This window comes from Besnoitia besnoiti, chromosome XII, assembly GCF_002563875.1.
Source record: "Besnoitia besnoiti strain Bb-Ger1 chromosome XII, whole genome shotgun sequence".
In the NCBI taxonomy this organism is placed as follows: Eukaryota; Apicomplexa; class Conoidasida; order Eucoccidiorida; family Sarcocystidae; genus Besnoitia; species Besnoitia besnoiti.
Genome location: NC_042367.1, coordinates 561231 through 576020, shown reverse-complemented (window position 1 = coordinate 576020; position 14790 = coordinate 561231). Strand labels below are relative to the sequence as shown.

Here is a 14790-nt window from a genome sequence, read left to right as displayed (position 1 = left end):
TGTTCGACAGCACGCACGCGATGGAGGCAGGCACGCCGAGCCAGGCCGCTACTTGCGACTTTATCTTCTACAGCAGAGATGCGTTCGGGGATACCGTAAATATATTCCATGTAAATGGAATGGGGTGGAATGGATACTGTCTGCAAACGCAGTGGCACCCAGACTTCACGGCGTTTGACGGCGCACGACACGCGAGGCGGCGAAGGCGGCTTCAACTTCGAGACAGGGCCAGAGGGAAGCACGGAGAGAGCAAAACAAGACAGAGCTTTGATCCGTAAACAAAGCCTTCACGTTGTGAACCAGCAGTCCAACTCGTAGCAGAACGCGGCGAGGACGAAGCGGAGCTCAGTTTTCGACGGAGGGGGGGAGGAGAGGGATGGGCGGCGCACGTGCGTGGATTCCCCGCACGCACTTCTCCCAAGGGGGCGCCGACTGAAAAGAACTGAAGAAGAAAGACCATCGCTAGGGACGCCTACCTCCACAGAGGCATCAAATCTGCTGGCGAGGCTGCAGCTGCAGACTCTGCTGCTGCCAGTCGAAGGAGCGGCCAGTGAGCGGCAGGACGCGCCGCAGCGACCGAAGTGTCTCAGGCACTGCGCGCACGAAACGCAGCCACAACGGTCAGGCCCCAGAACCGCGGAAACATGGAAACACACAACAGACAGGCATCTGTAAATATATACATTTACATATCTGCGGCGATATGGGGAGACAGACACGAGGATCCGACGCAGCGAAGGCGCATGCACGTGCATACATACATACATACATACATACATACATACATACATACATACATACATACATATACATACACATACATACATACACATACATACATATACTTACATACATATACATACATATACATACATATACATACATACATATACATACATATACATACATACATATACATACATAAATACATATATATATATATATATATATATATATGACAGAGACATATATATGCATATAGACATACATACGCAGGTATATAGAGAGATACATCGCTCCCGCAGTATTCACTTGCTCACACATCCGTGCATCCACTCGACGAGTATAGATAACTCACACGCATGCCACAGCAAGCGTTTGTCTCACGCGCAAAAGGTAACGCAATCACGAAGGAGGCGAAGTGCAGACAGTGGGGAGAACCTCCGCTACTGACCACAGAGCCCCATAGACCTGCAAAGAAGGCAAGAAGAGAGCTGACCGTCCCGCGGGGGGCGGAGTGAGGAAGGTGGAAATCGAAGGGGGGTGTAGAGTTTCGACAGAAATTTAAAGCATACGTCCGACGCGTGCGTGGCACGGAACAGCGAAGTGACGCCGAGGTATTCCAATTTCCTTACCGTACACCTGACGGAAAAACCTTTCTTCTCGCAGCACCCCAGCGTCTTTATCCCGAATAAACTGTAAAACGCGCCGGCAGAGCGCCGCGGGAGTCTTTACGTCTTCGCATTTTTCCAAGTACAGACCGTCTCTCCTGTCGGTCTCTCGCCGCCGCCGGGCGGCCGCGCCTTCCGCTGTCTTCCCTGCATTTTGCTGGTCTGACGAGGTGCTGTTCTCTTCCGTCTCGCGTGCAGAGTCTCCGCTGGAGGCTTTGCGGAAGACGCGTCGGTAGTCGATCTGCGCGTTCCAGTCTTCACACGTGTGAGAGCGCACGCGCACTTCGCCCTGAGCAGAGACCAAAAACAAAACGCTCAGCGCATGCGGCGAAGCGACCGCCGGGTGGGTCCTGAAACCCTTATATACGAATGCAAGAAGGACGGAAACGAATCGTGGTTCACTCATCTCCGAGCGGCGACGCCTGCAACGTGGGGACTTCACTCCGTGGCACAAGTCGAGCACAGCGGCGGACTCCCCGACGCTGTGCGGAAAGACAGAGAAGAAAACGCGCGAGACTTTCAACTGGGTTTAGATTTTCTTTTGAGGTCTTGTCTACCGGATCCTAGTTCTCTTGTGAACAGGGACAGACCGGTAGTACTGTGCTTAAGAAGCACATTCGAAAGAAAGGCAAGACAGGCACCTCGAACAGGCGTAAAAGCTGAAATCACAGGGGGACGCCCCACCTTAGAAATGATTTCTCTCTCACCTCAATGGCCAGGCGGAGATTGCTGGGAGAAAAATACGCTTCCCAGTAGAGCGTCCGCGCCGCTGCCCTGCGAGACGGGAGCCCGAGCGACACAAACTCGAATGATCCGGTAGCGGATGCCGGCAGATACAGCGACAACCCTGCTCAAAATCTACGCGGCAATTTCGCACGATCGACTGAAAACAAGCGGCTGCGCGTTCATCCTTGCAGGAGCGGCCATGAGGGTGGAAGATCTGTTTGAGGCCGCGGAGCGGCGGACTCTTCGCGAGGCTGGACTAGGAATGCCGGCGCAGACGTCTCTCTCGAGGCACGAACCGCAGCGTCCTCGCGGTTACAGGCCTGTCGTTCGACCACTACACTAAATTTCTATATACGAAAATATTGTAAATCTTTTTTTTTCAATTTACCGAAAAAACGCCTGCCTACGAGCTTCTACCCGCCTCTCTGTCATGTTTCTTTTCGTTACGGGGCCTCTTCGTCTTACCAGCAGCTCTCAGGATTGCTGTGTCTGAGAGACATGACCGCGGTGAGCTTGTAGATCGTCCATGAGCCCGCCTCGTTGATGAAGGCGAGCGCAGTCTCGGAGTCCGAGGGCACGAAGGAGGGCTGCGCGAGGTCGGCCTCAGCCTTCAAAAGAGGGAGCGTCGCCAGCAGCCCCGTGCGCTTCTTCTCCTGTCCCTTCTGACGCTGCGCTTCGGGAGTCAGCAGGCGCGAGTAAACGGCAGTTCCGCGGCGGATGCGCACGGTTGGGCGCAGATTCGCCAGTGTCGCGTCCGCGTAGCGCATGTCCACGTACCGAGTGAAGGCCGTTTCCAGCGCGAGTCTGCGGGAGGAAAAAGAGTCGCACACCAAAGAACGAAAAATTCCTAGACGCACCTGCGCTCCACGAACGGCGAAAATGCCTCATCTCTAGAGGACGTGCCGGAACACCATCGCCTTCGCCGGTATGCTAGTGGTGTGTTGACATGCGCTGTTCACTCGGCACGATATCCACACTAGTTGAAACGAGAAGAGAGAAAAGCAGGAATCACATGTCTGCCATTTTGAGAGACGACAGCGCCCAGAGGGTAGCCTACCGATACGGCTCCACTTCTTCGGGGAAACAGATCGGCGGGGCGGGCCGCGGCGGAAGGATCAAAGACTGCAGCGCACGCGCATGCAAGAGAGAGTCAAGTTTCGAGGCACGAGGGCAGCCACAGGAAGCCTGTCCATAAATATAGAGACACTCTACGCGGCGACAGCGGCAATCACGTGTGTAAACTCTTCCCTTTCCTCTGAAGTAGCGGCCTGCAGGTTTCCGAGCGAACCGGCGCACACATGCATGCACACGTTTTTCACTTCTCACCAGAACGAGGGCAGCACGAACGCGTAGGGGCGTACAGCGTGGATACACTTATAGGCCAAAAAAGGCGAGAACAAAGCTCACGACAGATACATAATGCAGAGATAGACAGAACGAACAGTCAACAGATGCAGGGATATGAGGCGACCCAACCCGCAAGCAAAGTCCCACGCAGCCGATCTTCAGCTGAGTCGCGAATTGACGAAGAAAAGCGTCCTCGCGAGTGTCTTACGCAGTCAGAATGCGAGACGGTGACGGCGAGCTTTGCCGGGGGGTACAGGTACACGTTTTCTCCCAGTTTGCCTTCTCGGCACATGATTCCCTGAAGAAAAAAAAAGAAGCCGACAACACCATCTCCGGCGGGCGATCGCGCCTCGGTTTGCCGGTCCACGCTCCAGGTGCGCACGTTGGCAGCTCTACAAAGAAGCAGAAATTCAGGTAGCCCGAGGGGTGCTGATTTACATCGGCGGAATCGCAGGGTCTATAGCCGAGCTCTGTGCACACGGCCGCACATCAGCAGCTCCGCCATACCTGTACGATGGAGCCTTCTTCGTCCTTGACAAACGCAAAAACCGCCAGCGCGTCGTCGTGAGCGGTTTCGCAGACTTCTTCCACGAATTCGAAGTTCATCAGGGTGTCGTCGTCTGTCAGCAGTTCGCAGTCTGAGAAGCCACGCACACGACCAGACCCACGCCAAACAAAGAGAGGCCCCCAGATCCAGTTCATCGAGACAGTCCTCTTCGAAGTCCGTCTACGGTGTTCCCTCGATGCATCGCTGTGGTCGCGCGGGCACACCCGCCGCCAGCTGATGGAAGGCAGAGCGGAGGGAGCGGAGTTCTGCGCTTCATTCAGCGAGTGCGCATGCGCGGCTGCGGGGCTTCACGCGGCGAGGAAGACTGCCCAGGCGCGAGGGCGAGACATCGGGCACCCTCAGTTCGACAGAAGCACATGTATGAGCAAGAGACAGACGCAGGCAGCAGGTCTGAAGGACAGCTATGGGGCGCCTGCCGCATCCAGATGCTCGGCACTCGAACACGCGCGGCGTCATCGCCCGGATGCAGGCAGGGCTGCCCGCAGCCGAGGCGTTCAGGTCTATCTCGCTGACAAGAGATCGGAGGTCTAGGGGTGGGCAACGGAAAGGGGGGGCCCAGATGGCAGAGGCGAAGGCCATCGATTTCTGCGTACCCTCCACCACACTCTTCAGTTGGTCCGGCGGGCTGTGATTCGCGAAGAAGCGCACGACGCATCGCGTCTTCTCGTACGCTCTGGATCCTTCGTTTTCTTCCCTTTCTGGGCGGAGGGAATCACCGCCGCGGGCGCTTGACGCGTCCGCTCTCTGGGGGTCCGCCATCTTCAGTGCTCCTGGCGGGGCAACACGAAGGGGGGGTGCGCAGTTCACGTCGGACGGAAGCAGCAGGCAGACAGATATTCGCTCAAGGCTGCCGCCACTTCACGAGAGACGCTGCAACGGTTGCGTCTGCACACAGACTTGTGCAGGACGTGCTTGTTAATCAACGTCTGGGTTCTTTTGCCTGAATCCTTGGGGTGGCGCAGTCCACAGGCGCGTACAGGCAGACGCTTCGCACAGCGAAAGGAGGCAACGCGCCACTCCAAGGCAGAGCCCGCAAACCCAGCATTCGTGACCAGCAGCACGCGCGGTGACGGAAGATCGGGGGGCGTTCACGGTCTGTGCTTCGTCTGGGCATGCAGTGAAGCAGTCCCTGTTAGCTCACTGCGGTATTCGGCGGATGGGAAAGGAAAGACTAGGCATGTCACCCGTGGGGGGTGTGTCGCAGAGTCTCTGCGAGTCCGATGACGAGGCCTCGAGGGCAAGCGTAGGCGAAGCATGAGGGTGGCTAGCCCTGAACAAGAGACATGCGGCGCATGGACGACGGCGGGTGATTAGTCCCCAGTTTGGAGACGAAGCGACTCGGAATTGACCGGAGGGCAACACAGCAGCAGAGGAGCGTGTTCCAATTTGGCACATCGGGACGGCTCAGAATGGTCCCCGAGCGGTGACCACTTTTTCGATCCTCTGCTCTCACTGCGACCTGCAAGCACGCTGGCTAACCACGCCAACGAGCGCGGATCAGCCGGAACGAAGACCAGGTTTCAGTCAAGATTAATTACTCGGAGTCACTCGATGACCGTGGTACAGAACCCTTGGAGACAAGATGCGGGGCAATTTCGCGCATGCGTCCTGCCGAAGGAAGGCACGCCTCAGTGGCTTTCTGTAGCGATGACTCCACACACAGGATGTGACGGCGAGGGAACGAACGAGCCGAGGAGTAATCCAGAAAGAGATTGAGGGGACCAATCGTGAAAAGTCGTTTCCGCTGCGATTTACAAATGAGTGTGCCTCGTCTAAGAATCCCCGGTAAGCGTTGACTTGAGGCTGCTTTGATTAGCCGACGGCGAAGGGCAGCAGTTAAACTGTGCGCGTCGGCACGCCGTTGAAGAGAAAAATGTGACGGGCATGCAGCAGCCTATGCAAATCAGTAGCAAAATGAGCCACGAAAATAGCAACATCCATTTCGCAGGTGCAGATGTTGGTTCAGTTCCTTAAAATGGAGTAGCATCCCGCGCTGGCGTCATGCCAACAGCTGCCGGCTCTTCCAAGCTGCATGCGGTGTCAACCTCCCCAACGCAAGCTGCTCCAGCCGAACCGATCAGCCTTATTCATTCTACGGATTGGCAGGGATGTCACATTTGCAGTAAAATGGAAATAGAAGAGCCTCAGAGATCCACGCTCTAGGGGACCGTTTCTACAAAGTCAGTCTCGTGCAGGTTGACCATCTGTAGTCCCGCACGGTATTAGCGCGCGGACGTCGCCTCGTTCGTAAGGTGCCTCTGAGATATGAGCACCCGGACCTGAGAGACAGACGCGAGAACTATGCAACAGCACGCCCTGTAATGGCTGTAGTGTGCGGCCACGCCTGGTTCTTTATCCTAGTCCTAGCCATACATGGTGTTTGTCGCTTCACTGCAACTCATAATGCGCCACATCGGGTCGCGTAGCCTTGGCGGATTACGCGGCGGCTGCTCGCGATAGGTGATGCGCACTCGCAACTGCAGGCTCACTAAATTGGCACAGCAGCAGCTATCGGCATGTGAGGACTGACAGTAAAAGCGAGACGTTCTACGAGAATGCCCAAATACGTCTAGCCGGTGTACCCATGCTCCCATCCAGCCAGAGGTGGTACAAAAGGCGCGACAGAGTCAGCCACATAATCCTTGCGAGGCCCGTTTGTCCTTGCACGTTACACGAGCATGTCGACCAGTCAGCGCCAGTGAAGGGTTGGGTCACCACAAAACAATGGGGTTCAGTCGCTGGCGATACGAAACCGTTTTTCTGTGGAACATGTCTGCCAGGGAAATTCTTGGTTCGACGAACTCTAATTGAGTTGGACACCTTTCGTCCAACGTCGGAAAATCACGCACGATCACAGATCTTCGACAGAGTCCAGTCCAGGGCTGGTCTTTGCTCGTGACGACACAACACTTTCAACGTGAGGCTCATCCACATCCAGAACCCCCCTCACGAGAATGTTCACGCAACTCACTAACCTAAGTATGTAGTGCGTACAACTCCAAAATATTCATGCGTTTTCTTGGACGGCAAGCCGTTCCGAATCTCGGAACACTCGGCGGCTTTCGTGCACGGCGGTCGTTGTCTTGAGCAGCCAGTGCACAGCCGGCTTGGATGAAAAAGCCAAGCTGGCTTACCAGCGCAGTTTCGTTCCCATCGCCGACGCGAAGGCAGGTTGGTGCCTGGTGTATACGTGTGTATAAGCGTTGATAGTTCGCTGTCGTGAGATTATCTAGGAACATCGGTTGGCGAAGGCTGCGCAGAACTCGCGCTGCCTTTCAAAAGACGCCCCCGAGAGCCTCATCATTCTCCCATCTCATTGTGACCTCGAAGGCCGGCAAAATGCAGAAAGGAATAAATGTTATCTTCCTTCTAGGGTCTTCTATGTTTCCGTGTAACTCTTTTATCCAAATTGGACTAGCTGAAGGACCGGGTGGAGGGGCGCAGTCCACCGCACACGGAAAAGAGTCGCCGTCGTGCCAAGGTATGTCATCCATGCAGGCGAGGCCGCTTTTGTAAAATCTCCAAATTCTAGCGTTCCTGGCCAGTCTGAACAGAACGACTTCCCATTTTCCATTATGAGAGTTCTCTTGTTGCTGGAGAGCTCGTGCTACCTCAAGCGTTCGTGCACTACCCGCGCGACACAGCAGTGTAGGACGCAGCGAACCATTTTTGTCGTGTTGTATGTCTGCAGTTGTAGTGTCAAATCCTTTGACCCCGTTCGTGTCTCCTGTCACCAACCTCCCACATAACGGCTTTGCAGGATACCATAAACTTATGGAAAGCTATAAGAGGTTTCAAGAAGGGGGCCTCGAATTCGCCGATGAAGCTAGAATGCTGATTAACAGCATTGCCCACTATCTTGAAAATGGCAGACTCCCGCTCACCAACATGGATCTGGGCGCAACAGCTGGCGGAAGTCTGCGTACTGCGGCCGATCGGGCTGCTCGTTCTCTGCCCGTGGGCGAGTCACCTGCAGGTATGGCGTTCTTCGTTATAGAATAGCAAGCATCACCTTCGTGTGTTTCCGAATCCCATGGCAAGTTCTCCTCCGGCCGATCAGATGTTCTTCACCATGTGTGTTGGACCTGGGCCGCAGAATCACTTCATACATTATACCACCTTCATTTACGTCTTGCAATAACCGTTTCCTCGCGATGAAATCGCTTCTGCGGCTGTCGATAATTGCCAAGTCCACATCAACGATACTGTCTGCACTCACCATCTAGTGTCCTTTGCGCTGCTTCCTTTTCGCTTGAACTGCCAGATGAGGTTGCGGCGTCCACCGTCACATCTCCAGCCCTATCTTCGGCGAGTGGGGACGCCCGTGTCCTCCTCGCACCGTGCATTAATATGTTTGGGCTTCCTGGTGAGGGCAAGGTATCATCATTCAGACGACGCGCGACCAAAGGAAAGATAGCCACGATCTGCAATATCCTACGCAAAAGATGTGCAGCGCTGCAAGGTGCTAGTCATGACCACATGGGGGGAGCAAGGCAGCCGCCGAGCGAAAGTCCCCCTGCAGCGAATACAAGAGATGGGCACGCGCATGAAGAAACGGTTGCACATCCGATTGCACAGATGGAACCATCTGCTGCTCCTCGGGAGCTCCAAGCAACGTATGCAGATGTCCTCCTCCGTCCGGGACCATCCGTTGGCCGCGTCAGTGGTTGGGCACAAGCTTACGATATGAGAGGGCCGCAGCCCGGCTCAGTGACGAATTTCGGCGAGTGGTATCCTATCACGTATCCGTATGGCTGGCCACCCTACGGATCTCCGATTGCGACGGGCGCCCTGTACCTCCCCCAAACGGGTCTCGGATTCAGACGTCTTGCCACCGAGCGGCAGTCCCTCGGTAGACGCCTTGGCTGATGAGGAAAAGCGTTCATCCTCACAGCGTTGGTGTATCATGGTTCGTGTGGCCTCGCCACTGTATAGGGTCAGCAGGTACACCAGGTTCCTGTAGCACAGCGACGAATATTTGACAAAAAAAACTAGAAACTGGGAATCCCGACAAGTTTGCATGTACGCAGAAGGCTGTGTGACGGGAGCCTTGCGTGTAGATGGAAATTGATGGCTGTGTCCGCTTGAATACCATTTCCAAGGGTTACTGCCATTTCTACGCGTGGTGAATCATTCGATGATCAAAGCCGCAGGCAGTCGTCGCGTACCATCCTCAATAGTGCAAACTAGCGAAGCACACAGCTTCAGTAGCTGTTCATTGTGTCCATATCTAAACGTTGTGAGCTCGCTGCGTCATAGTAACCGAAAAAACAGTGGCTGTAGGCAAGAGGATATACAACAAATGCACACACACCCCCGGCCACGCGATAGGTGTAAAACCTGTAATTCTGGTAGAAGACGTTTTCTAATCTAGTGGTTCCCGTAGCAGAAGTCAACCAGCAATGCTTCTATAATAAGGCAAAGCAGTCAGATATGGATGTGTTCCGTTTTCCTACACACAGTCAGATATGGATGTGTTCCGTTTTCCTACACTCTCCCGGTATCGGCGTGCCGTTAGACACGGATCGATCCTAAGATAGAGCTGAGGCGCATATTCTCCTCAGAACCCTTCAGCGGCCTCACCGAAGCAGTGAACCGTAGCCATGAATGCTTGCACTGAAAAACAGTTCTCGTTTCTCGGAAAACAGTCTCAAAATACTGACCAATCATTCCACGCGGTACCCGTAGAATGTGCCACAGCTTGAGATCAGGCGGTGCACTGGGACCTCCGGATCTAGGCCCCGCTACGCCGTACTATCACGGAAATGAAATCGCATTCGCATCGAGCCCCAAGACCTGACCCCTCCGCCAGTTCAATCTTCTTACGACCTCTTTTCTTCGCGTGCATCTGCCATGTTCCACAAAGGCACGCACACTACCGACTTGAAGCAGGCAGAGCTTCATACCCTTCGCAGGTCATGCCCGCACGGTTCTTCTCCCCGCACATACTTACTGCTGCAGCGTTTAAAAGAGCACGCAAGCGTTGAACAGATGTTCTTGTGAAGGACAGAATGACGCACACAACGCCTATTAATTTGGCTGAACACGATGCTCGCGGATAATGGCAGTGGGAAAGTCTGCCAGATGGAAATCGCTAGCCGACGCGCTGCTGATGTTGCGAGCGACGGTGTGGTGCTCTTCGATCATATATTGCATGTGCGTTGTATCTGGTTCCCCTGCCTCGGGAGTCATAAGTGTGTCCAAAGTAACAACTCCTGCTATTTCCGGCGGCTCAATGCCAGAGAACGCTGTTTCTGGATCGCCGAACTCGGCGCTGGGGACCACGATGCTCTCCAAGTGCGTCCCCCCTGCTGTTTTCCCAGCATGAGACATCTCGGATCCCATACCATCAACACTAGATGGATTCTCATCGCTTTGAGTGTTTGATGATGCACCTCGGCGTTTCTTCCGCTCGTAGTACCCGCACATAGCTACACCAGCGATCGCAAGAGGAATTCCGACCCCTAAACCAACGCCAAGAAGAAGCCCCTGATTCGACCCGGTATCTTTCTTGCCATCTCCTGGGGTTTGTTCACCTCCTGCTCTTGCTCTCTGAGGCATCTCCTCAGCAGCAGCCAATGCCGTACGAGCTCTCTCTGTCATATCTTTTATCTTCCGCTCCTCCTTAGCTACCGTATCCCCAAACAGTGCCAAATCTTCAAGGTACTGCTCAATTTGCTCCTGCGTCAGCACGTTGGATGAGGACAGTCGTCTTCCGCTTTGTCCTCCACCACTTTCCCGCGCGACCGGAGTGGTAACTTGCAACAGCTCCCTGATGTAATCAATGTCATCCTTTATTGTGGCAAGCCTATGTGCGTACTCTCCAAGACTAGCTTGTAGCTCGTTGTTGCGCTCAGTAGCCACGCGGAAGAAGGCGTCCGCATCCATGTCTGCCTCCGCAGATGCGTCCTCATCCGTTACAGTCCCATCAGCTGCACACGGTAGCGCACACACCCAACGCAGGTGGCAATACGTGGATCACTGGTTGATTTATGTTTGCGTGTGACCGCCTCATACGATTACATATAATCCTCGGTTCACGAACCACTAAGGCCCCTTACAAGAAACCGCGCATGCAGTAGTATAACAATGCAAAGGCACTTTTTACCATAGGCTGGGACGCTCGGCTGATCTATGAACGCTCTTACTTGGTGGCGGGGTCACAGGGCGACCATTACGTCTTTCCTTAGAATTGTGCGCCAGCCGCTCCACATTAGCAAGCATCTTCTCCAGATTAGCGCTCTCTTTTATAGCCTCATCAACAAGCTTTTTCAGCAGCTCCATAAACTGGGGGACGAACACAAACGACTTCTCCCGTAGGCTTGCCCACTCTTGCTCAACGAGCTGTTCCCGCTGCCTGACTCCGTCCCGGATTTTCTGAGCTTCCTCCTGTAACTGCTCAGCGACTTTTTCCAGCTTTTGAGACTCCTCGAGAAGTTCGTGACTGTAGGACGCATCACCAGATGGGGTACCGAGTTCGTCAATGACATCAGCAATGCCTTTATGAGATAAGCACTCCCGGATAGCGGCGATCATCTTCCGTGTATCTCCGATCTCCTTCTCCATATCAGCGACACCGTTCTCCGACTGTACTTTCGCTGTTTCTGCATTTGCCTGGAACTTCTTAACGGCTTGCATCTGTCTTCGGCGAACATGCAGCCACTCGTTTAAAACTTTGGGATCATCCGGAAAACCGTTGTTTTGTTCTTCCCCTCCCTGTCCGCTACTGCCATTCAGCAAGTCCTCTGCTTCATCTTGGCTTTCCGTTATAACGCGACGGAACGATTCCAGTTCCTGCGTGAGCTCTGCGTTCAAATCAGCCACCAATTCTCCCATTCTCCTCGCATCCCCAATATTTCCAGCCGCACCGGCTAACGGTTTGCGAACTAGTGCCAGCAAGGACCGCTTGAACTCGTCTCTAATCTCAGCCGAAGACGCTCTCTTGACAAAACGTTCGATGCTATCGTAACTCCTCTTCAACTCTGTAATCCTAGATCCAATCTGCAACCGACTCTGTGGAGCGTCCGAAGCATCTTGTAGCTGCTCCAATTGCTCGAGCACTAGCTGTTGCCTCTCGTGAAGCTTATCCGCAGAGGGTTTGATCTGAATTTCAAATTCATCGAGAGCGGCAGCTGTACTCTGTGCAGTCACAGCAACAGCTGCAATGCGTGGGAAATCCTCAAAATTGTTGTCAACAACTGCAGCCAGCTCCTTTAGTTGCTCAGTTTGCTCTTCAAGTTGTCTCTGCAACTGATCGAGCCTCCCAGCCTGCGAGGGCCCCACGAAGTGCGATGCGATCCGTATCAATTTTGAACCTTCATCCATTTTCACTTTGATTTTCTCTGAATTGTTCTTCCTGCATCTATCCAAAAGTTCCTTTACTTCCTCGAGCGTCTTGCTGCATTCCTGAATTGTCGCCGCCACTGCAGTAGCAGACTGTTGCAAGCGAGAATGCACTGTGTGCAGAGCCTCTTCAGCCGCTGCATATGACTGCGAGTTTGGAGTGCTCCTCAGCTCGTTTTCGGCTTCATCAAGGTCCCTCCTAAGTGCTGCTTTGACATCTCTAACCTTGGTCACCGCATCACTAACCGCCATCGCAGAACGGGCGTATGCATTCGCGAGAGCCTCGACTCTGACGAGTACTTGGTCGCCGGCGCCCTCTGCCTCAGCCGCTCGGACCTTGAGATCATTAGCGTTTGTCAATGTCGCCAACATATGTTCCTTTATCGTTTCGAAGTCATTCAGGGACTTGCTCAGGTCATCAATTTTCTGAAGGATTTCCTTGTGCTTGGCTAGCGTTTCCATACCCTCGTGGAACTCCCTCTGCAACTGAATCATCGCATCGTTCGACTGCAAGATGAATGCTTCCGTCGAGGCCCTTTCACGCTCCGACGCTGTAGTCTCATTCTGCAGTTGAGTCTTGTACAGCCGCAGTACCTTCTGCAGCACCTCATTATCAACCAGGGTTCGTGCGGTCGCTTCCAAGCGTGTCAGGAGTCCTTTGCCGCGTTCAAGAATTGCCATCATCTCCCCCTGAACGTTCGAGATAAACTTGTGAACCTGAGAGCCAACACCAGCACAAACGAACATGTGTTTGAAACATCAAGTGAGACCAATGCTTGGAGACGCCATAAATCGACAGCGTTATCTAGCATGAACGACCAGAGTACAACTACATGCTTGCATTCCTCCGGCGGTGTTATTGTGGCACATATCAATCCCGTAAAGAGAGATGGCACCCATAAAGACGGGTGCCTTTACCTCGCTTCGGCTCACCTTGATCAATCTAGTAAAGTCATTACGAAAGTCCTCTTCAGTTTGTTCCACACCTGCGAGATCTTTATTATCCAGCGCCTCTTTCAAACGTGTCGTCAAGTTCTGGCCTCCAGATATGAATTCATCTACCGTCTGGCCAAGGTCAGTCCTCATGTCCTTTGCCTTCTCCACCAAATCCCCTATTGCCCTGGCGTCTTCAATGGCCTGTGCCAGAGGATCTGAAAGGTGGTTGTTCCGGTTAGAACATGACAAACAAAGAGCACACAATGGGAAACACAACTGAAAAAGGTCGCGATGCTGGTGGCCACACTTACAACACCCCCAGTGACCTCATATATATATATGTGTATATCACGTCACTAACAAGTGACATATCTGCACCCCAAACGCTAAACGGAACATCAGCAACGCAAAAGACTAAATGCAGCGAGAACACGTACGGAACCCGATTATCTCAGTGTCAGCTTTCATCGCTCGGCTCCGCCTGTGGTAGTGATGAACGTTTGCCGCTGTTGTAAAAATGTAACTGGAGCTGAGACAAACTTGCTGTGCAGCTTAATGGTGACATCACTTCCTCTGTCCTCTCACCGTCCTGTACTTCAACATTATCGAGGGACATGACGTTCAACCGGTTTCCACCAGCTACTGGACTGAAGTTAAATGATCCATCTTTGCTTCTGTAAGTGTACAGATACAACTGGCCGCCTATGTTGTACGTCGCGTTTCTATTTAGTTTCTGCGCTGCAGAAAAAGTATGCAAATAGGCAGGAACACACAATGTAGTCATCATGAAGCATGGCATGAACCCGGATCGGCATTCTGCCGGCCGTGCGCGTGACACGCCCCCCGGCCACAGCGTTGCAATAGCAATGGAAATGCAAACGGAAGCACAGCGGCCACTACTCGCCATTAGGCTCGCTGCAGGTCGAAGACGATATCGACATGCAGCTTCTGTGGTCAGCGCACGCACGTACGCAATGCTGAAGAGCTTGCTGACCCCCGCACGCGACAGACGGCGACGACCTAAGGAAATGGCGTTCCACCGACCACATAACCCAAGCTACTAATTATGAATTATCTGCTCATCCCGGATCACGTCTAAACGCAGTAGTACACCAGGAACGTCCTGTCGACAGCCCACGTACGGATCAGCGTCTGCGAAATCTACAGTACAGGTGGGAAGCTCCCCGAAACGGGGTCCCTTACGTGTCACTGGATATGGGTACTTTAGCGGCCGAGTATCGGGTGTCTTGTCTGAAGTGACACACTCTGTTGGAAGCGCTATCCAGCTTCCCAAAAGCGCCGTGACAAAGAAAATCGCGAGCGCGACGCTACCCAGGGGGCGAAATCTCTTTCGCGTAGCCTCCATAGTCGAAAATCGCACCAGAGCTAGCACGATCCGGCTGCAGTTGCAACGCGGCTTAGACACCCCCCCACATCGTTCGGCATGCCGTGAGGCGCCACAAACAGATACGCTGCAAG

General features: G+C 53.7%; 3 protein-coding genes across 3 annotated transcripts; 1 reads left to right on the top strand and 2 right to left on the bottom strand.

Moving 5' to 3' along the window:
- Window positions 1–489: 489 nt before the first annotated feature.
- Window positions 490–4791, bottom strand: BESB_022850 (uncharacterized protein; the record flags this gene model as incomplete). Its single annotated transcript, XM_029360987.1, has 8 exons — window positions 490–593; window positions 1356–1680; window positions 2099–2165; window positions 2583–2921; window positions 3175–3239; window positions 3673–3762; window positions 3972–4102; window positions 4626–4791. The coding sequence occupies 8 exons, from the start codon at window positions 4789–4791 to the stop codon at window positions 490–492; spliced, it is 1287 nt and encodes a 428-aa protein (XP_029215802.1).
- Window positions 4792–7713: 2922 nt separating this feature from the next.
- On the top strand, window positions 7714–8901 carry BESB_022840 (uncharacterized protein; the record flags this gene model as incomplete). Its single annotated transcript, XM_029360986.1, has 2 exons — window positions 7714–8008; window positions 8297–8901. 2 exons carry the CDS (start codon window positions 7714–7716, stop codon window positions 8899–8901), a joined length of 900 nt encoding a protein of 299 aa, XP_029215801.1.
- A 1161-nt stretch (window positions 8902–10062) lies between these two features.
- BESB_022830 (putative myosin heavy chain) lies at window positions 10063–14677 on the bottom strand (the record flags this gene model as incomplete). The annotated part of the gene is made up of 5 exons (XM_029360985.1): window positions 10063–10964; window positions 11181–13092; window positions 13309–13526; window positions 13897–14049; window positions 14515–14677. 5 exons carry the CDS (start codon window positions 14675–14677, stop codon window positions 10063–10065), a joined length of 3348 nt encoding a protein of 1115 aa, XP_029215800.1.
- Between the last annotated feature and the right edge of the window lie 113 nt (window positions 14678–14790).